This window comes from Leptonychotes weddellii, chromosome 14 (assembly GCF_054177405.1).
Source record: "Leptonychotes weddellii isolate Sample4059 chromosome 14, ASM5417740v2, whole genome shotgun sequence".
Lineage (NCBI taxonomy): Eukaryota > Metazoa > Chordata > Mammalia > Carnivora > Phocidae > Leptonychotes > Leptonychotes weddellii.
In genome coordinates, this window is record NC_138382.1 from 76,805,278 (window position 1) to 76,826,937 (window position 21,660).

Below are 21,660 nucleotides of genomic sequence, written 5' to 3' on the forward strand. Positions count from 1 at the left end.
GAACAGGTGGGTGGATGGCTTCTGTGTCAGACTGTCTGGGTACAAATCCTGCCTCAACCGTGACCCTGGGCAGAGTACACCAGCTGCCCAGGCCTCCTTTCCCACATCCATAAAACAGAGACAGCGACCTCGGGGTGCAAGTGAGGTGAAGAAGGGTTTGGAGAAGAGGGTTTGGAGCCGTGGCTGGGCCCCTGTGAGCGCCTGTAAGCACCAGGGCCAGCATCACGCCCATGAAACGCCAGATGGCAGGGCGCATCCCGGAGACCCTCCTCCTCGGGCGGGGGCACTTTTCGGAGGGTCACGTGGGCTTTAGGAGCCAGGACTCCCCGAAGTCCTTGCTGGGTGTCGTCCGCCGTGTGGGTGGTCAGCCTGCAAGTGGGGCGCCAGGTTCTATGCCATTCTCAAAGGGGGTCCGTGGTCCCGAGTGTTTGGAGAGTGAGCTTTGTGTGCTACTTTTTTTGGTAAGATTTTATTTATTTATTTGTCAGAGATCAAGAGAGCACAAGCGGGGGGAGGGGCAGAGGCAGAGGGAGAAGCAGGCTTCCCGCCGAGCAGGGAGCCCGATGAGGGACTTGATCCCGGGACTTCGGGATCACGACCTGAGCCGAAGGCAGACGCTCAGCCACCCAGGCGCTCCTACTTTTTTTTTTTTTAATGAACACATACGAACTCTACTCACTGGGGTCAGAGGTTTCATTAGGGGCACTTCACGCCCCCATAGCTGGGTCTGCTGAGCTTCCTGAACCATTGCTTCCCACCGAAGAGCAGAATTAAGACAGTATTGTCTGTCTGCTGAGAGCTGGTGGGGGGGCAGGGGTTCCTGGGGAACTGCATGGGGGTCCCCTGTCCGGTGCAGCTCCCCTGGGTGCCTCCGCTCTGCTCCCCCACCAGGTGTGCCCCCCATCAGTGAGAAGGGGCAGGAAGGGCTCCTGGTTTGGACCAGTCACAGAAGATGTGGAGAGACATGCAGGAGGGTTGAGGATGGAATGACCAACAACAGTGTCTTCCCAACAGCGCCGAGAGAACTGAGCCCCCCTTCCTCTTGTTGAAGGAGAAGGGTTTCCTGAGAGTTTTCTCACTATCGTATTCATTCATTCCACAGATATTTTTAATGCACACTTTTATTCATGTCCTAAAGCCACCAGAACCAAGTACCACAAACCAGGTGGGCTTAAAAGAGCCGAAAGGTATCGCCTTACAGCTCTGGAGGCGTGAAGTCTGAAATCAAGGGGTGGGCAGGGCCACGCGTTCTCTGAAACGTGTAGAGGAGAATCCAGTCCATGCCTCCCTCCCGGCTTCAGGGGAGGCCATCGACCTGTGGCCCCATGGGCTGTCGCTGCATCCCTCCGGTCCCAGCTCTGTTCCTCCCTGCTGCCTGTCCTGACCTGGCGTGCCCACTGAGGCTCTTCTTGGAAGGACGGCAGTCACGTTGGATTAGGGTCACCATACTCCATATCACCTCATCTTATCTTATGTCTTCATCACATCTGCAAAGACCCTACTTCCATATAATTTCATGCAGCAGGAGTTAGAACCTCACGAAGGGTGAGTGGGAGCAGGTCGGGGAGGAACATTGTCGGCAGGAGTATAGCAGGTGCAAAGGCCCTGCATTCTCACGCGTGGTGCCTTCTAAGAACTTCATGTGACATGGCTAGAGTTTGTGAGTGCCCTAAGAGAAGAGCAGAGGGGACATGGCTGGATCCTGCCGGCCCTGCAGCCGTGGGAGGGAGTTGGCTTTATTCTAAGTTCGGAGAGAGCTCTTGCAGGATGCTGGGAAGTGACATGATCTGATTTCTGATGCTTCGACATTTGAGTTGGGAGGGGACCGAGGAGTGGCAGGGAAACTAGGCAGGTTCTTCCAAGACTGACGGCGGCCGGTACTGGTTCCAGTGGTGGAGGAGGAAGCCGGGGGCCGCCTGGGGATGGGGGGCCTTTGGTAGCAGCTAACCATGTGGGGACGGGGAACAGAAGGCCTCCAGGGGGCTCCCAGGATTCTCGCCTGTGGACAGCTGTGAAGGAAGAAGTTTCCGGAGGAAGTTGATTTTACATTTTTCCATTTTATTTTTTTATTTTCTCGTACAGTAAAAATCATGCTTTCTGGGGCACAGTTCTATGAATTTTAACACCTGTACAGATTCATGTGACTGCCACCACCATCAAGACACAGGACATTTTCCATGTTCCCATGAAACTCCCTCTGGCTGCCCCATTATAGCCGCCCCACCCCCAGCAACCACGGATGCACGCTCTGTCCGGACAGTTGTCTTTCTGAAAATGTCCTATAGGTGCAGTCATGCAGCATGTGGGTGGCCTCTTTCTCTCAGCACGGTACCTTTGAGGAACGGGCTTTCTTGTTGCTGGGTGATGTCCCACTATGTGCCGGGTGGCATCCCACTGTGTGCCGGCTGATGTCCTACTGTGTGCTGGGTGGTGTCCCACTGTGTGCTGGCCACACCTCCGTTCCTATGGCCATTCAGCCCTTGTGGGGTGTTGCTACTGCTTCCGGTTTGGGGCGATCGTGAGTAAAGCCGCCATGAACATTCATGCCAAGGTTTTTGGGTGAACATAGTTTTCATTTCCCTTGAGTAAATGCCCAGGCGTGGGATCGCAGTGTCCTGTGATAAGTGTATGTTGCACTTTATAAGGAACCGCTGATGGGTTTTCTAGAATGGCCGCACGCAGGCAAGAGGGAGCTCCACTCCAGACTTGTGGCTCTGGGCTGCCCTGGAGGCCTCGGTGTCTGGAGTGCAGGCCAGACGGGGCCCTGGGGCCTCTGGGGCTTAGAGAGATCATGACTCCATGGGAGCGTTCGAGAACCCCAAGAGAGTGGGGAGATGGTGAGAGCGTCGGGCCTGGGATGGAGCCCAGAGAGGTTGGATAGTGAAGGCGGGACACAGAGCATGAGCAGCTGGGAGGGGAGAGAGTCCAGAAGGACGGTGCCCAAAGCCAAGCGGAACGAGTGTGTCCGATGCTGCTGGGGTCCAGATGGAGGAGGGCAAGGCAGGTCCGTGGATTTGGCACAGGGAGGTCAAAGGTGACCTCTTCCAGAGCACATGTGGTGGAGTCGGGGACAGAAGCTGTCTGGGGTGGGTTCCAGGGTGAATGCCACAAAGTAAAAGAAGATGAACGAGGGGTAAATATGGGGTGTTGTTAAGGCCTTTAAGAAGTGTGGTCCCGAGAGGGAGCAGGGACACTGGGCATGTGCCAGTGGGGAGAAATGGGGAGGAGAGAGTTCTTCCTACAAATGGGGGAGGCGCCACAGCACATTGGCATTCTGCTGGAATCACCCAAAACTGTGGGGAGAGCTGACGGGGTGCAGGAAAGGGTTGGAGAGGGCCGCCAGGTGGGAGGAGGGGTGAGGGGACGGAGGGTGACCTTGTACCACATGTGAGGGGGAAAGGCACATGCAGGCTGACAGATGCACTATTTGGGTCAGAAACCCAGCTTCTAACACTTCTGGCAACCAAGGATGGCCAGCCCCTTCCCTTCCCCCCACACACACCCCCTCCCTGGGGCTCCAAGAGGTCTCTCTGTGGTAACAGGGCTCATGGTGTCAAGGGAAGCCTACATTTGCATCTGACTCTTTCCTTTGCAAGGTTCTGGCCCAAGGCAAGTCTCCCTCATTTCCCCACCTGTAAAAGGGGATCCCACTGTTGTAAGGATCATCCGAGCACCTGCATTTTAGCTCAAGGCCCCAAGCTCAGCGGGTGAGCAAGAAATGGGCACCCTTGTTATTTGGAAGGAGTCGGTTTTCACTCACCTGAACACAGACCTCATTCGCAGGTGTGTGTCCCTCACTAGGGGGACCCTCTCCAGCCAAGAGGAATCTCTGGGTCTCATCTCCGCTCTGGTACAGTTCCCACCCCCTTCATTAGTCAGCTGGCGGGCAGGAAAGGACGTGCCCTGTGGCCCAAGTGACTTGGGAAGACAATGTTATTGCCAGCGGTGTAGCAAGGAGCCCCCACAGCCTGGCGGCACCCCGCGCACGAGCCCCAGGCCCCAGCAGGCTCTGCGCCCTGCCCCCCTGCTCTGTGACCTGCAAGACCTGGAGGTGCGGGCAGTGGGCAGGACAGACAGGGCCATGGAGGGGCAATGAGAGTCAGGGGGCAGGCAGATCGATTTGAGCCTATTCTCAGGCCTTGGCCTCTGCAGCAGAGGGAGCGGGGTGGGGGGGTGGGGTCATTCTGAAGGCTCGCTGGCATGTCGCCCCATATCAAGTATGGGTTCGATTCACCGCTGCTCCCTTCCCTGTTACGCCCCTGCCATCACCCCCACACACGTGTGTGTGTACCTGCCCCCCACCCCCACAGGCAGAAATCTGCTTCCACAAACACCTGTCACTTAACACATCACTCGCTGAAGCATCGCGTGCATGTTGCTCACAGACTCACAGACTGGGGGCCGTAGGATGCCTGAGGCCTCAGCGGGAGCCCAGGGTCCACGAGGGGCCTTGGCTTGGCTGTCCGGGACTTGGGGAATCTGGGGGCTTCTCCCCCATTCGGAGTTGCCCATTCTGAGCTTGGGATCCTGGAGGCCTCTTGCCACTCTGCGGGGCCATGCCCTCCCTCTGGATCCCTACCCAGCCCTCCCACCCGACTCCCGGCCTGAGCAGGTTCCTTATATGGACTCCCGTCACCCTCCTGCCCCCCAGAGAGCGGCACCACCAATGCCAGGATTTCCTCTGGGGAGATGACTGGCTTCTCTCTTTAGTCTTGCCCCTTCCGTGCAGAGGCTTTTTTCCCAAACGCAAGTCCAGCCATGTCCCTTCCCCTCAGTGGCTTCCCACCGCCCCTAGAATCAAGTCCACACTCTGCAGCTCTGCTCTCCCCTCCTTCGGCAGCGTGGGCTCTGAGGCCTTGCAGACCTGGGGCCTGGACGGTGGGTCCCTTTAACTTGCCTCTGGGCTGTTCCTTCTGCCTGGAGCACAACCCAGCCCTCCCTGCCCTCCTGTCTGGCAGGTTCTTCCTCCCTCGGGCTTGGCTCAGACGGCCCCGTCTCTGGGGCTCCCGAAGGCTGGAGACTTGGGCAGCCACCCCTCTGTGCCCCGCTCTGGCCTCCACGGAGTGTGGCAGTGCCACTCTCTGTCACAGCCACGGTGGCCACGCGTGGACACCTCTGACCCCTTGCCCCCAGCCCCGCCCCAGGCGCTGAGCTGAGTCGGGTCTGGCTTGTTCCCCCAGTGAGGCTGACACCGGGGACCAGGTGGGCATGCTGTGTGTTTATTGAATTCTTTCGCTCATTCATCCATGAGCAAACGAGCTTACCATCAGTAGCTCCTTGCAGAGCAGGAAGGGAGTGGCGTGTTAGCAGCTCGGAGACAGGGAGGCCAAGCCAGTTGGGCTTGCTAACACCCACCCTGTTGCTGCTCACCCGCCCACCATCACAACCAGCAACGCCGATCACCTGGGCCTGGCCCTCCCTCCAGGGCACCAGGGCCTCTCACGAGGTGCGGGGGAGACACGGATCTGGCTTCAGTCAACAGCCTGGCCAGGCTTGGGCGGGGGGGGGGCGGCGGTGGCCTTTCCAGGCCCTCCCTGGTCATACCCACTGTGCCCAAGCCACACACTTGGACCCACCAGCGCCCTTCCACCAGCCTCTCCCTGTGGCTGGGAGGCAGCCTCTGGCTTTATAATGGGTAATAAGATTTATCAGTAGTCTGGAGGAGGTGATGTACGTTAAAGCACTTAATATAAAAGGACTTCGCACAGAAGCCCAAATTTGATTTAGCCAATGAACTCAATTGCCGGTCTGACCCCGTTCCAGGAGGAGTGGCCGCCAGCATTTATCCACATTACCCTGAGAGAGCCAGACCCCTCGCTGCCGGGGTCCCGCTTTCTGTAGTCCCCGGCACCCGGGAGCCCCCTTCCCTCCCTCCCGTACCCAGCCCTGCCTCCTTCCACTCATGCACTGGAAAAGTCCAGCATTTTACTGGGTTCCCCTTCCCACCGTCCCTACTGTGTCCTGCTGGTCTCTTGTCAACTCTTGATCCAGCTGGATCCCTAAGCTTTCCTCCTGACCATTGCTTGCTTCTGCAACAGCTGCCCATCCCTCCATACTGCTGAGCCCCAGCCAAGGACAGTCCTCTCCCTTCATCCCCCCACCAAAAAGGCCTGAGGCCCCCAGGCTATGGCGTTCCCTGTGGGGAAAGAACACTTCAAAGGATGACCTTTGGCCAACAGCACCTTGAGACCCAGCCATTTCCATGGCCACCTGCTGGCTGGGAGGGGAAGCCCCCCCCCCTCCAGGGAGCCCCAGCCCCCTCCCAAGGCCACACCCTCCCTCCTTGGAGTGCAGACCCCAGCCCTGAAGCGTGAGCCCCTCCACGAGGGAAGTTCCCTTGGGGCTGTCACCGTCTCCCTCGTCCTGCAAGCCTGTGTCCACCCTCTTGTGCCGCCACATCCAGGCCAACAAAGGCTTGGGGTGAGCTTCCCTCTAAACCCAGCAGCCCACTGAAATGTCTCCCGGAAAACAGAACCGCCTTTACCCAAAGGAACAGGTTCTATCTGGCAGAGAAATGGGCAGATACCACGGCTGCTTAAAAATAGTCGCTGTCCCCAACAGCTCCAGCTTTCAGGGTGTTGGGAACACGCAAGTCCACTCTCCGTTCCACACACGGACCAGCGGCCAACTGGGGGGACGCCAGGCAGAGAGGTTGCATTACCAAGAACCACCAGGGCCCTGGGCTCTCCCTTGAGCCCCCCCTTTGTGTGCCCCATGTCCAAGGGGTCCCTGCGAATGTCCTGAAATCCTGGTGGGTTTGACCTTGGAGGGGAGCCAGCCCTGGGCCCCTCCTCCCTGCGGGCTCCAGCACCCGTCTCTCTCCCTCCCTCCCTCCCTCTCTCTCTCTCTCTCTCTCATCGCCCCCTTCCTGCCCAGGAGCGATGACATCACTTTTTCCGGCTGCCAGGCGTTGACCTACATTCCTCCCGCCCTCCTGTCTGGGAGGCGCTCCAAACACCCGCTCCTCTCGCCCCAAGGAGGGAAGGGCCCGCTCACGATTTTCGTGGAGCCCTGGTGCCAGGCCCGTGGCCAGATGGCGCTCCCGCCGGCAGCTCCCGGGTGCCACCCGCCCTCCCTGCAGGGCAGGGCACGCTCTGGCCTGGCCGGGGCTGGTGGCCCTGTGGTCCCCACGGTTGTGCAGCTGCCGAGGCCCCAGCCAGGCCCTGCAGGTGCACAGGAGGGGGTGATGTCGGCGTGCCATTCGCCTCTTGGCAGGAGCAGAGCACAGTCCCCGAGAACTGGGGTTGTCTGGGATGGCCTTCCCCTGGAGGTGAGGCCTGGCCCCGCCTGCAGACAGTTGCTGTCCCCGGGGGCTCATTAGGGACTCATTGACTTGAGAAGGGGGCTGAGGCCCTCTGTCTGGAGGGCGGGCAGCAGGGCCAGCTTCCAGTGGGCAAGGGGGTACAGCCCATGCCAGGCCTCAAGAGGGGTGAGGGGTTGGGCTGGAAGGCCATGATCAGCCGTGTCCACGCGCAGGGGTGGCAGGTGAGGCTGCCAGAGAAAATGCCCAGGTAAATTTGAATTTCAGATAAACAACAGAATTTTTTAGTGTAAGTATGTCCCACATAGGTCATGGGATATACTTATACTAAAAACCTATTCATTGTTTACCTGAAATTCAAATTTAACCAGGCACCCTAAATTTTTATTTGCCAGATGTGTCTCCTCAGGAAAGTGGCTCTGGGATGACAGTGTGTGTGTCCCCCGGTGGGGACCCCCAGGGCCTGGAGGACAGGCAGGCTGATCGGGGAGCTGCTGGTCACAGACAGGCTCTGGTGTAGGATGTTGACAGACGAGGGGGCCTGTCTCGGGCTGGGCACCTGGGGGCTGCCAGGTAAGGGTAAGGCCAGTCTTCATTCCTAGGAACCCCCACTCCCACCTCCGTGACCTCTCGGCCGTTGGCAATCTGTGCAGTGCTCGATCTGTGCTGGATCCCATGCAGTGGCCCCCACCTAAGGGCGCCCCTCCCTCCCAACGGCCCGTCGGAGGGGAGACTAGCGCCCTGAGGCTGGTCACCTGCCCCAGGCGCTGCTCCAGCCGTGACACCGCCTGCCTGTTACCTGAGCAGCCACTCTGCGCCCGGTGCTGCCATGAGCTCACTCATTCATTCAACAGACGCCGAGAGCCCACCGCGGGCCAGGCAGGGCGTCAGGCACTTGCGAGCAATGGAACAGCAAAATTGAAAATCTCAGGTGTAATTCAACCCTTGCAAGTTGCAAAGGAAAGGTCTGAGTCCCAGAGCAGTGACTTGCTCAAGGTCACCCAGCAAATTAGGAGCAGGGCCGGGGCGAGAGTCTGGCTGCTGACTCAGCACCTCTCCTCCTGTCCCTCTCCCTCCCTGTCCTCTCTCTCTCCCTCTCTCCCTCTCTCCCTCTTTCTCCCACTCTCTCTCTCCTCTCCCCCTCTCTCTGTCTCTCATGGAGCCGCTCCTGCTGTGTCAATAGGACTTAAAGCCTGGGACTCTGAGATGGGGCTGGGGTGGGAGGGGCAGCAGGTCCGGGTGGCCTGGGAGCGTCCGCTAGCCCGTGGCAGGCCCCCTGGGGCTGGCCGGCCTCACACTGTCCCTGTTCATTATCAAATAATGCTTCCTGATGGATGGGCTGGAAAGTGCTGTGTAGCGGGGTCAGGTGGCTCAGGTGATGGTTCTCTGGTGAGATTGATGGTTCTCAAAGGTCAAATTCAAAAAGCAATTCCTTGGGAAAATTGATCCCATGGATGCAGGAGAAACATTCGGGCAGGCGGGGCAACCACCCACCCAGGCCTGCACACAGGCAGAAGCTAGTGCTGGGAGGGAAGGTGGCAAAGGGGCTTCTTTCTTCTGTGGCTGCCCGTTTCCTGGGCCAAGGCCAGGCAAGGAAAGAATTGCGAAGGCTGTGGGCAGGGGCACAGCCTTGTGTCCCCTCCCCTGGCCTTGGTCATCTCTGTGCTGTCAGCAGAAGGCGAGCTCCAAGAGCCGTGAGGTGGGAAAGCGGCTATGAGCACCCGACAGCCCTGAGTTCAAATCCCGCCTATCCACCACCCAGAGACCTGGAGTGAGTTACTGTCACGTGACCTACTAGAATCTAGCATCCTCACCTGCGGCGGTGGGGGAGTGTGCCTTCTGGGTTTCACAGGTTAACAGCGCACGTTGCCCAGCGCCTGTCCACATATGAGTGCTCAATAAATTATTGATATATGCTCGCTTATTTTTTTATTTATTTCATCTCCCAAGGGCCTTCTGGAATAGCGAAGAGAAATCCCAGATGGACAGGAAGTAGCCTGAGGGAGGGCGGGGAGGCACGTGCCTGTGTCTGGGGGACTGTGGGTGGGTTGCTCTCCTCTGGGCCCATGTCTGTCTGACAGCCAGCCCCGACACTCTCCAGGCCACGGCCCCCTGCCTGCTTGTGGCCCTTCCTAAAGCGGGGCTCACCAGCTGTGTGGCCTTGGGCAACTCACTTCCCTTCTCTGTGCCTCATTTCCTTACCTGTAAAACGGAGATGATAGTAATATACGCTTCGTAAGGCTCTTGTGAAGAGTTGGCGCGTTCATTCCTGGAAGGCTCTCAAGATCCCTGTCTCCAGGAGCTCAGAAGTCTAAGGAATGAGGAAACCAACAGGACGCTAACATTTGTGAAGCGCTTCTAAGCATTGAGCAAGTCCTTCATAGACCACATCCCAGTTACGTCTTACAGCAACCCTGGGGGGCAGGTGCCGCTGACATCCTATTTTACAGATTGGAAACTGAGCCGTGGGAAGTTCCGTAACCTTCCTGAGGTCACACGTGGTTGCACCAGCCAAACATCCCAGGCTGGTGCAACCACGGCCCAGGGCTACCATCTTGCCATCACCAGGAAAGGCTGGAGGAAGGGGCACAGACCCTGGATGGTGGCTGCGTGTGCGGGGGCTTTGGCTTCGGCCACCCTATGTGTGCGGATAGTCATGTGGCAGGTGCATTACTTTGTCCATTCATTTATTCCCTCACTCACGGGTGCCCAACGCCACCGATTCTCATGACAGCCTTGGGGTGAGCAGGGGACAAAACTGGGACTCTGGAGCTCCACGGTACCCCCGCCCCCACTGGCCACCAGGGAGTTCAGGCATCGAGTGTGAGCTCCGGCATTGGGGCTGCCTTGGTTCAAGTCCCGGCTTCTGCCCCTTCCCGGCTGGGGGGCGTCGGGCAGTTCACTTCCCCGTCCCGGGCCTCAGTTGCCCCATCTGCTCAATGGCTATAATAACGGTATGTCGTTCATAGGATTGCTGGGAAAGGCCCGTGTGCTATTTCGTGGAGCTCTCAGAATGGTGCCACGTGTCAGTCATACTCAGCCAGCAGCCTTCTTTAAGGTGCAGCGCGATAGGTTGATACAAAGAGTAAAATAAACCTCGGAAGGTTTCTAGGAGAGAGATTATAATAAAACCCTGTCACTTAGGTAACCCCTTCACGACTTTCCCATATCCCAATTATCATTCATTCATTTAACAGCTTACTGAGATACAATGTACATACCACACAACACACCCATTTAAAGTGTACAGTTCAATGGCTTTAATCTACTCACAGATGCATGCACCCATCCCCACAGTCAGGCTTTCGAACATTTTCATCACCTTAAAAGGAATCCCTGCTGTCCTCCCCCCAGCCCCCGGCAACCACTAATCTACTTTCTGTCTCTGTGGATTTGCCTAATCTGGACATTTCCTATAAATGGAATCAAACAGCATTTGCCCTTTTGTGTCTGGCTTTTTTTTTTTTTTTTTGCTTAGCATCATGCTTTCCAGTTTCATCCATGCTGTAGCAGGTGTTACGACTCCATTCCCTTTTATGGCCCAGTAATATTCCATTGTATGTATTCTGCTTTTCTGTTGATGAACACTTGGGTTGTTTCTACTTTTCGGCTACTGTGAAGGTGGCTGCTATGAACATCCATGCACACATGTTGTGTGTGGGCATGCTCTCGTTTCTCCTGGGTGTATACCTACTACGGGTGGGATCGCTGGGTCACGTGTTGTTGCTGGATTAACTCCGTGTTGAGTCTTGCAAGGAACCGCCAGACTGCCTCCCAAAGCAACTGCACCATTTTACCTTCCCACCAGCAGCGTATAAGGGTTTCAGTTTCCCCACATCCTTACCAACGCTTGTTATTATCTGTGTTTTTGATAACCATCCTAAGATGCACCTGGAGGGGTAACTCGCAGTAATTTTGATTTGTATTTGGCTGACAGTTAATGATGCTGAGCATCTTGTCACGGTCTTGTTGGCCATGTGTGTGTCTTTCTTGGGGAAAGGTCTATGCAGATCCTTCCACCATTTTAAAAACTGGGTTATGTTTTTTATTACTGAGGTGCAGAGTTCATTATGTAGTCTAGATCTAAGTTGCAACATTTTCTCCCATTCTATGAATTGTCTTTTCACTTTCTTGACTGTGGCCTTTGACACACACAGGTTTTTAATTTTGATAAAATCCAGTGTATACATTTTTTTTCTTCTGTTGTCTGTGCTTTAGGCGTCTTGGATAAGAAACCACTGCTTTACCGAGAGTCACAGAGATTTGCCTGTATGTTTCCGTTTTTCTAGTTTTAGCTTTTACATATAGGTCTTCGATCCATTTTGAGTTAATTTCTGTTTATGGTGTGACTTCATTCTCGGGCATGTGGATATCCCATATTATTAATTTACTTGCTTAATAGTTGCTTTAAGTGAATATACTTCCTTGCTTCACATAGGCGATAATATTTTTAAGGTCCCAGGTCTGATGAGATTGTCACTTAAAAAAAAAATACTGTGTGTTCAGAATAAATACTAATCCCGAAATTGTTTTATAGCTCACGCATGCATCGCCTACAGTCACATCGTGCGCTCCACCGTGGGAGACGGTGCTGATGCTGACGCTTATTGGGGAAGAGGGACGGTGTAACAGGGGCTGACGGAGCAGAGATTGTGAGAAGTTCCCCTGCAGAAGTGACATTTGGCCTCAAACCTGACGCTTCCCCCAGGGGTTCGCTTTAGGAGACGGGGGGCGGGGCCTGGCAGCATGCTCCAGTGGAGGGAACAGCATATGCCGAGGTCCAGAGGAAAGCAAGCTCAGAACACATGCTGGACAGAGATGGGGAGGGAGAGACAGAGAGACCTGGAGAGATTAGAGAGAGAGAGAGCAGGAGAGCACAAGGAGAGAGCCAGAGAGGCCAAGCCCACACACCTGTGTGCACAGAGGTGGCGTCACCCAGACCTTCCTGCAAAATCAGCAAGTCTAAGAAACACCTCCGTTGACTGCGTTCCGCTTCTGTGCCAGCCCTGGTGAGGCTTTCCCCTACCATGTGGGCTTCTCCTGGCAGCTGTGCCCAACAGGGAACTTCTCTCTTTGGTGGAGGAGACACCGGGCTCATTCCAGAGCTCAGCCAGGGAGGGTGGAGAAGCCAAGACACCCTCTGGGAGAGGAGGCCTGTGGGAGGGCCTGGCCAGCAGGGGACTGGGGCAGAGCGGGGTCGGGATTTGGGTCTGGAGCAACTAGCTGCACAGCCTTGGCTTCTCCCCAGCCTGGACCCCATGGGCCTGTCCATCTCTGACGCCCTGGACTCCCCGCTACCATCATTACAATCTGATTCTCAGATTCAGCCGGTCTTTACACATTTTTAACAAGCCAAGGTCAGTGTTATCACCCAAAGTTGAGATGGCAATCTTTTTATGTAGCTGATACCTAAAAATATCCCGTCCTCGGGCCAGAAGCATGGAGTACATTCCTGGTTCCACACAGCTGGGGTGTTCCCCTCCAGCTAGCTCAGTGGGATGTTAAATAGGAATTCAGAAGGGAAAAAAAATCTGAGGTCAAATTCATTTTGCAAACAAACTCTGTTAGACAAAGTCAGACAGGTTTCTTTCCTGCAGGACTTGTCAGAGCCTGTGATCTGCTAATGGGCACTGTGTGTGGGGCGGTCAGGGAGGAGGGAGTGAGGGCATTAGGGAAGCATCATATGTGCTGACCAGTAAGGTTAAGCACAAGCCCTCTCTTTGCCAAGGACTAGCTCAAGGGTCTAGTTTCCCCGGGAAGAAGCGTCACCAGCGCCAGCAGGTGCCTGCCCATCCCCCTGTGCCTTTCCAAGAGCTGAGCACACGGCAGGCCCACTGTGCCTATGTGGCTGTGGATTGGAACTCCGGAGAAAGAGTGAACAGGCTTCTTCATGTGCTGTGGAGCCCAGCTCTGCACTGCAGTAGATTCTCCACAGGGTCGGGGCCCAGGCTGTAAGGAGAGGGGGTGGTGGCGGCTGGAGAGTAAGAAAGAGTACAGACTTCAGCATCTGTTGACACCAAGGACAGGGCCTTTGTCTGCATCAGAATTCCCTTCCGGAGAATTCGGGAGACATCCCTGGACCCGAGAATGAGTCACGAACGCGGGTGGTGTGTGACTTGGAGCAGGGTTTCCCACTCAGCCCCCCTGAGACCTGGAGACCTCCCCTCCGAGAGGAAAGGCATGTGTGAGCTCGGCAGCCATCCACCCTCCCCGCCCTGGCCTGACAACCCAGTTTAAAATAACATTTGTCATCCGCTTATACACGTAATACCTGCTCACGATAGAGAATGTAGGAAATGTGCAATGTGACAAAGAAGAAAATAAGAACCATGTATCAGCCCATCCCTTCCCGACCTAGGACAATCACGCTAATACCCAGATACATTTTCTCTTGGTGATTTGGGTGTGGATACATGTATTTTAAATGTCACCAGAAGACGCATGTATTAGTCTGCCCGGGGCTGCCATAACTGAACACCACAGGCTAGCCTCCGTGCCTCCACCCGAGCCCAGGCCTCTGTTCTCTGCTGCCAGCCGACGCCCAGCTTTCTCCCTGACCTCCCCTCCCTGGCTCTGGCGCCCCAGACAGGGCATTCTGCACGGAGCCGTCCCAGGGGTATAAACGATGCCCCAGGGCAGACAGCCTCCAATCTCCCAGCGGCTTCTGTGTCCTGGGCTGGCCTCCTCTCACCCCCTGGGCTCCTCTCAGACCCCAGGGGCGGGGCTAGGGTCTTTCCTCCAGTTCTTGCCTCTTTCCAGAAGGTTCTCTCCTCCTTGTCTGGCAAACTCTTGATCCTCCTTCAGGCCTTAGTTTAAAACTGTTCTTCCTGGAAGCCTATCCTGCTCCCCCAAGACTAAGTTAAGACCCCCCCATGATTCCCTCTCCTATATGATGCTTGGGCACCTATAACAATTGCCATTAATTAAAGATTTGCACGATGACTGTTGTCAAATTAATAGACGTCATGTTTTGGAGCAGTTTTAGGCTTAGAGAGGCTGGAGCCCCTGGTGGAGAGAGTCGCCAATACTCCGGTCTCCGGGTACACGTCTCCCCCGTCATTACTCTTTGCACCAGCGTGGTAAATTCGTTACAGGTGATGAGCAATGGTGTGTTACTGTGAACCAGAGCCCGTGGGTTACATCACGGATCCCCCTCAGTGCTGTCAGCTCTGTGGGTTTGGACCAATGCACAGTGTCCTGCCTCCACCATGACCGTGTCACACGGAATGGCTTCACTGCCCTAACATGTCCCCGTGCTCCACGGACTCAACCCAATCACTGGTTTCAGTCATTGCCCGACTAGATAGACTGTATGCTCTGCCAGAGCAGCGTCCCCACCGGCTGTGTTGACCATTCCACGATCTGCTCCCCAGCCCGGAGCCTGGCCCGTAACAGGTACCCTCTCTCTACAGTTCTTGCATATTTTAACAAAAACAGGATTCTACTAAACGCGTCATTCTGCAAGTTGCTTTTTATAAATTTTGACTGTATACCTTGGAAATCTTCCCGTATCAGAACCTAGAGCACTCTTGCTTTCTTTTTCTTATGGAGGATTTCCAACATGCATGCAAACAGAGGACTGCCACTTACCTGTCCCCCGACTTGGGCAGCTATCAACTCGTGGTCTCTCTGGTTTCATCCCCATCTCCCTCCACCTTCTTCCTTTCCGTGTTATTTTGAAGCAAATCCCAGACCCCAGTTCATTTCATCTGTAAATACTTCAGTGTGTATCTTGAAAGTAGAAGGACTTTAAAAGATGTAACCCCACCACCATCCCCACATCTAGTCAACATTAATTTAAGATCGTCAAATACAGTCAGTCTTCGGATTTCCAATTGTTTCATGAATACTGGTTTGAGTTTAGAAGTTGTTTGACTCAAGATCCAGATGAGGTCCTCGCCCTGCAATTAGTTGATGCCTTTGAGGCTTCTCTTGATCTGGGTCCCCCCCCCATCGGTTTTGCCCCCTGCCCTTCAGCTGGTGGAGAGCTGGCTCGTCACCCCTGGGGTCCCCTCCGTCTGGACGGGGCTGACTGCGTCCTGCTGCTGTTGTTCTGTGTGTCTCTGGCCCCTGTATTCCCTGGGATTTCGTAGACGGATGCGGAGGCTCGATCAGATTCAAGTCCGGTGTGTTTTGGTGAGACCACGCTGGGGTGCCGTGTGTCCTTCCACTGGTCGGCCATCTCTGCGCGATGGCCGGCGGCTGCCGCTCAGAGCCTCGGGCCACTGGCGAGGGGAGGGCTGCTACATGGCGACCTTCTAATCCTTCCCTCTTCGGTTATTAGCTGGGATGCTTCTATAGAAAGAAACATTCCCTCATCCACAGTTGGTTACTCAGAGGTACAGTTTACACGGGACAGAGAGGACATGCTTGATTCTCTCCCTTTATTTAGCGGATTTCAGAATAATGAGTTGCCTATAAATATTTGAATGAATGAATGAATAATACATGTGTGGATGAACCGACGGGGTTTGGGAGTCGGGGTTCTCTCCGTCTGCCCTCAAGGGTGTGGGTGTGGGCCGAGACTGAGAGCTGAGGGGTGGCCCTGGGCCGGGGCCAGGTCTACACAGGGAGGGCTGGTGAGCAGCCCTTGCTGCCTGTCAGCCGTCTCGGTCAAGAGCAAAGGTGATTAGGACACAGCGTCTGGTCAAGGTCACCTTGTCACCCTGTCCTGGGATGTCGGAGAACGCTGCAGGTGCCACCAGATAGGGGAGGAGACGGGTGGCAGGGGCTCCAGGGGCAGCTTTATCCTGGGAATGGGTGGAAATGGTGCTTTCTGAAGAGCAGGCTGATCAGGGAGGTTTCGTCCCAAAGGAGAGTCCCAGCAGGTTGGACGGGAGGCCTCCAGGGTCACCGTCCCGCGCCCAGCTGCCCACGAGTTCACTGACCTCTCTGGCCCTCTGTGCCCCCCCCCCAGGTGCAAGTGCAACCTGCACGCTAACTTGTGCTCCGTGAGGGAGGGCAGTCTGCAGTGTGAGTGTGAGCACAACACCACGGGCCCCGACTGCGGCAAGTGCAAGAGGAACTTCCGCACCCGGTCCTGGCGCGCCGGCTCCTACCTGCCACTGCCCCACGGCTCTCCCAACGCGTGTACGTACCCGCCCCCCGGCCCCGGCCAGCGAGGCTGCGGCCTCCCCTGCTCTCCACCCCGGGGGGCTGTGGGTCACATGCACACACGAGCACGCACATGCACAGACATGCGTGCCAACGTGCGCACAAATACAAGCGGGCACACTCGCAGCCCCTGTTACTCGGCACACCTGCCTCCTGCAACACCTAAGCCGCCCCCCGCCCGCCGGGCGCCGAGGGAAACCCGAGATGAGCTGCTCAGCACCTTTCCTGCTGTCCTTCCGCTGCTTGACCCCGCAGGCTGGAGAGAAGGCACCACGGGGTGTCAGGAGGGGGGTGGCGGAGACCCCTGACTCCAGCAGCACCATCCCTCATAACCAGCGCTTACGGGGCGTTTACAGCCTGCCACCCGGGCGCCGCGTGCTGCGCGGTCACCGCCCCCCTTGACCCTCAGGGTCGCCCCTGGAAGGGGGTCTCTTTTAATCCACTTTACAGAAGGGTCCTTCGAGGCCCTGGTCTGAGATCCCCTCCGGCCTCCTGGCCTCCTTTCTCTGCATCGTCCCCTCTTCCCGCCCAGCCTTCCCGTGCCAGGGGAGTGCTCCTCGGGGTGCGCCCACGCGTGCCTGCCTCGTGAACACCCTTTGGGGGGGCCCACTCATCAGGGGCCTCCAGCATAATCCATGGATGTTTTCATGAAATCACAAATCCCAGAGAGCCCCCGAGCTGCCGTGGGGAGGCGCCGGGGCTGGCCCCTGGGGAGGACTCGCCCTGGCCAGCCCCCTAGCGACACCACTGAGGTCCGACACTTGTCCCGCTCTCTGACAGAGGCTGCACCAGGCACTCATACATCGCTTCTCCCTTAGCCCTCACAGCTGCCCCACGGGTGGAACTGGGATTCCCCCGCTCTCCAGACGAGCAAACTGAGGCCCAGCAGCCCCGGTCCAGCAGCAGGCAACGGGCCAACCCTGGGCCTGGTTCCAAAGCCAGAGGGGGCGGCGGCCCCCTGCCCTGGGACCACCCGCCCGCCTGGGCACCCTCGCGGGAGCCCCTCCACTAACGCCCTCCCTCCACTGATGTGAAAGGTTTATGTGACTTTAGGCTGATCAAAGCTGAAAGCCTCACAGCGAGGCCATGACAGGCCTGTCGTGTCTGTGCCGGGCGGCAGCCCTTTGAAGGGGTGACTTGCCAGGCGCTCCCGGCACTCCGGGCCTTCAAAGGCACCCAGAGCTCTGGGCGCTGACAGCCGCCCCACCCGGCTCCCTCCCCGCCAGGTGCCCCACCCATGTCTTTGTTGGAGCCATCCTTGGAGCCCTTTCTTTAGTGGCTGTCACCTCCCTCTCTGACTGGCAGTCTGCCTCCCTTCATCTGTCCTGCGGGCCTCCTCCTCCCCGCTCTCTGCCCCACCTCCTGGGAGGATCTGCCCAAGTCTCCTGACACTGGCAGACTCACAGACCAGCTCTGAACTGCAGGCCCCACACCGTGGTGCCCACCCCCGGTGCCCACCCTCTGTCCAGCCGGCCGTGGGCAGACACCCGCATGCGAGCACAGACCAGGCTTTGCCTCTGGACCCTCTCCCCTCCGTCCTACAGGGGCAGGCGAAGCCCCTTCATCTGGGGAGCTCCTGGAGCTGGTCCCTGCTTCTCCAGAGTCCCCCACCCCGGATAGGAGGGGAGTCTCCGGAATCCCCCGGAGCAGAGATGAAGCTGGAGGTGCTGTGTGTCCTCAGCCTAACACGAACCCCCCTTCTCTAGGACAACAAGAGAAAACAGCCCCCAAGACACAGACAGAAACAAGTCCCAGGTTAATTTTGCCCCCACCATGTCCCCATCCCAGTAATGGCACCAATACCCAGGGGGCCAAGCTGCAAGTGTGGGGGTCTCCCTTGACGCTAGCCCCTCCTTGCCGCTCCTCTCCACTGCCCCCACTCGGTCTCCGCATCCCCTCCCTCACTGCTGCAAGAGCGGCCCTCCCGTCCCGGGCCCCGCTAGTCCGTCCTCCCGTCCTCCCGGTCCTCCCCTCCTCCCTGCTGCAGGCAAAGGGCTCTCTCCTCACTAGGGTGCCCCCGCCTGGGGCCCTCAGAATCAAATCCTAACCCAGTCCAACCCCCGCCCCCCACACAAGGCCCTGTGAGATCATCCATCGTCCCGGGCCTCCCTGGCGTCCCCTGGGCTCACTCGGGGGCGGTCTGTGTGCCACGTAGCCTGCTGTCCACACCCCCCCTCGGGCACCGAGGGGCGTCCTCACCCTCTGTTCTTCTTCAGGGGGTGGCTGGCACCAGCCCCTTCCTTCCGGGCCTGAGGATTCTTACCCTGCTTTCCTGAGACTCCCGGGTCAACCCCTGACCTTAGGCCTCCTTCAGCCCCCGGGGCACCGACACACACAGAAAGGCCTCCACTCACACCTGTGTGGCCCTGGGCAGGTCATTTTACCCCAAGCCCTGTTTCCCCGAACTGTGGAATCAGGACCCTGAGAGCCCCTGTGGGGTTTGGCAAGGACTAACCGGACCACACGGGGGCCACGCTTAGCATGTGCCTGGCACAGTGAGCGCTCCGCACGCGGGAGCGGCTACACTTCTGTTTCAGTGAGTCACTCGGCCAAATCCACATCTCCACAGATGGGAGCACACACTGTGGTTTCTCTCCGGTGGCCAGTTCCATCAGCGCCTCCAGGAAACCCGTCTGCCCCTGTCGCGGTGCCCCTCCTGTCCTCCGGCACCCCAGTGCCCCCCGAAGAAGGGCCCCCCACCTCCTTGTCCTGCATGGGAGGGCCTGAGAGTCTAACCTCAAAGACGAGGGTGCATATGAAGCCCCCAGTGGGGTGTCTGACACTTACCAGCGGGTCCCCTGGGGTCAGTCATGGCTCTGAGACTCAGTTTCTCCATCTGCAAAATGGGCTAAGGCGGCCCCTCCCTCTCAGGGCGGCCCTGAGGATGAAACTGGATAAGCGGGGTCAGCCCGCAGGCACTTGGCTCCAGGTGTCCCTCCCCCAGCCCTGTCACCGCCCCCTCTCCACGGGGAGGCCCTGTGACCCCCCTTCTCTCCCCCCAGGTGCTGCTGCAGGCTCTGCTGTTGGCAGTAAGTACTCGGGTCCACCCCCCGGGGGAGGCCACGGGGCCCCCAGTGCACGGCTCCAACCGCACCCCATTCACTTCGTCACCTCTCTCCGCTCCCTCCCGTCCCCTGGGCTGTGGCCCTCAGCCCACACCTCCCACATTTCTCCCCTCCAGCTTCCTGGTCAGTGCTGCTTTGGAAAGGGCCCCTGCAAGCCCTGGGTGAACTCCCCATGCCTCCCTCCCCTCCGGGGCAAGAATGGGGGTCCCTTTTTCCTGGCCAGGGGCAGAAGTCCCCCCGACTGTGCGGTTTGCCTGGCTCGGGGCAGTCTGCACCTGTGTGCCCCTGAGGCTGGGGCAGGTGCCCGGGATCCTGCTGCCTGCAGGCCAGCTCAGAGGGAGCAGACCGTGGGAGGGAGGCTGGGCGTGCCCCCCCCCCCCCCCGCAGGCTGACGAGTCCTCAGCGTTCACAGCGCCAGGCCCCAGCTAAGCAGGGTGCTTCCGGTACCTGCCCCCACCCCGCACCCTCCCCCCAGGTGGGGTCTGCCAGCAGCTTTTAGAGTGAGCAGGAGAGGACTTGCCAGGGTCAGAGGGCTAGCCGGCGGTCACCTCACGTTTCAGAAATGCTCGAGGGGGGCCACAGCCCACCGTGGGCTGCTCCCTGCTGGGACCCCCGGGGGCAGAGACGGTGCCAGAGGAAGGCGGACCCGGGAGGGGATGCCGGCCCCCTCAGTGAGGCCAGAAGTGGCTTCCCTGCGCCGCCCCCACAACTGCCAACTCCCCACCCTCTTGCCTTTCTCGTCTCTTGCCAGGAGTCGGCAGGCCCCGGAAAGACCCCGTCCCCAAAGCCCCTGTGGCCACTGTGGCCATGAGAGGGGACCCCAGCACTCCCGCCCCCTCCACTTCCACTGGGCGGGCCCCCAAGGCCCCCAGCACCCCACAGCCCACAGGTGGGTGCCCAGAGACAGCCCAGCTGCCCTGCTCTTCCCCACTTCCCACCACGTCCCCGCCTCTGTGTGTGATGTGCCCTGCTGCTGGAGCTTGGCTCTTAGAGAACATTAGACCCTAGAGCCGAGAGTGTGGGGCTGAGGGGCCTCGAGGACATCTGGGCCCACCTGTGACTGGGCCCGAGCCAGGGGATCTGGGGCTCACTTCACGCCCCTCGATGCTTCCTCCCCCTGCCTCCCAAAACACTGCTCAGGAGGGTCCTGAGACCAGCATGGCCGAGAGGACGGGGCAACTAAGAAAGGGGAAGTTCCCAGAGGCACTGAGGCCACAGGAAGTTCACCCAAAGCCTGTCTCCCAGGGGAGCTCCTGCCTCAGTGACCGGTGGAGCTGGCCTGCCACCCCCCCCCACACACACCCCCGCCCCCACATTGCTCTGCTTCCAGGTCCTCCTCAGCAGCTGATCCCTGCGAGTAGACAGCACAGCGTTAGCCAGGAAGGTGAGCTCCCTCTGATCAGCAAGGCAGAAGGGCACCTCTGGGCCCGGGCTGTTTAGAAGAGGGACTGCTGAGCTTTTCTGGGCTGGGTGTGTGGGGCAGGGCCAGGCCAGGGCCAGCATCCTATCCTGCCCCACATCAGACAGAGCAGCCACTCTTAGGGGTCTGCAGCGACAGACAGGCTTGGAAACACCTGCTCTCTGGTTCTAATTCCCCTCCAAAGGTGGATGGGTGTGTAGTCGAGGCCTGGGGTGCTGGGCGGCCCCCTGGGCTCACCTGTCCCTGCCCGCTGCAAATGCCGGGAGTCTGAAAGGACTCATTCTTCCCGGAGGGTGCCAGGAGGATGTGTCCAAGGGAATTCTTCCTGGTCCCAGCTGGGAAGGGGTGCCTCAGCAGTGTGCCCCAGCAGAGAGGAGATGGCAGGGGTTCCTCACTCCTTGGGCGGAGCCATGACCTTTCCTCTCTCTGCACACAGACCCGGGGAGGGGCGGACCAGGTCTCCAATGGGCAGAAATCCCTCCTTCAGCTGGGAAAGGGATCCACACTCAGCCTCTCCCCACCTTGGCCTGGAGTGGGGCTCAGCCCTCGCCACGCCTGGGTGCATGCCATGGAAAAGTCCCCCTCGTTCCTGGGCCATCTTGCTTAACTCCTCCAGGGGACCCGGAGGGTGACCAACCCCAGCTCTTTTTATTTCTGCCCTCCTCCCTCCTCCACCGGAGGCATTTGCAGGAGGCAGGGGCTAGTCAGGAGCCTCAGGGATTTCAGGGGAGCCTCCTGGCCCAGGGATCCTCTTTGGGGTGAAGGATGGGTCCACACTGGGAATGCCAGGACAGAAGCTG

General features: G+C 58.2%; 1 protein-coding gene across 3 annotated transcripts in view; it reads left to right on the forward strand.

Annotated features, from left to right (window-relative positions):
• NTNG2 (netrin G2) overlaps positions 1-21,660 on the forward strand; it is a 68,142-nt gene that overhangs the window by 37,892 nt on the left and 8,590 nt on the right. For 2 of the 3 annotated variants that reach the window (XM_081803817.1, XM_081803818.1), the window contains exons 5-6: positions 16,179-16,351; positions 19,378-19,404. In XM_081803817.1, the coding sequence (XP_081659943.1) occupies positions 16,179-16,351; positions 19,378-19,404 (200 nt within the window). Of the gene's footprint in view, positions 1-16,178; positions 16,352-19,377; positions 19,405-20,191; positions 20,330-21,660 lie in introns of all 3 variants that reach the window. The other variant, XM_081803816.1, reaches the window with a different exon arrangement.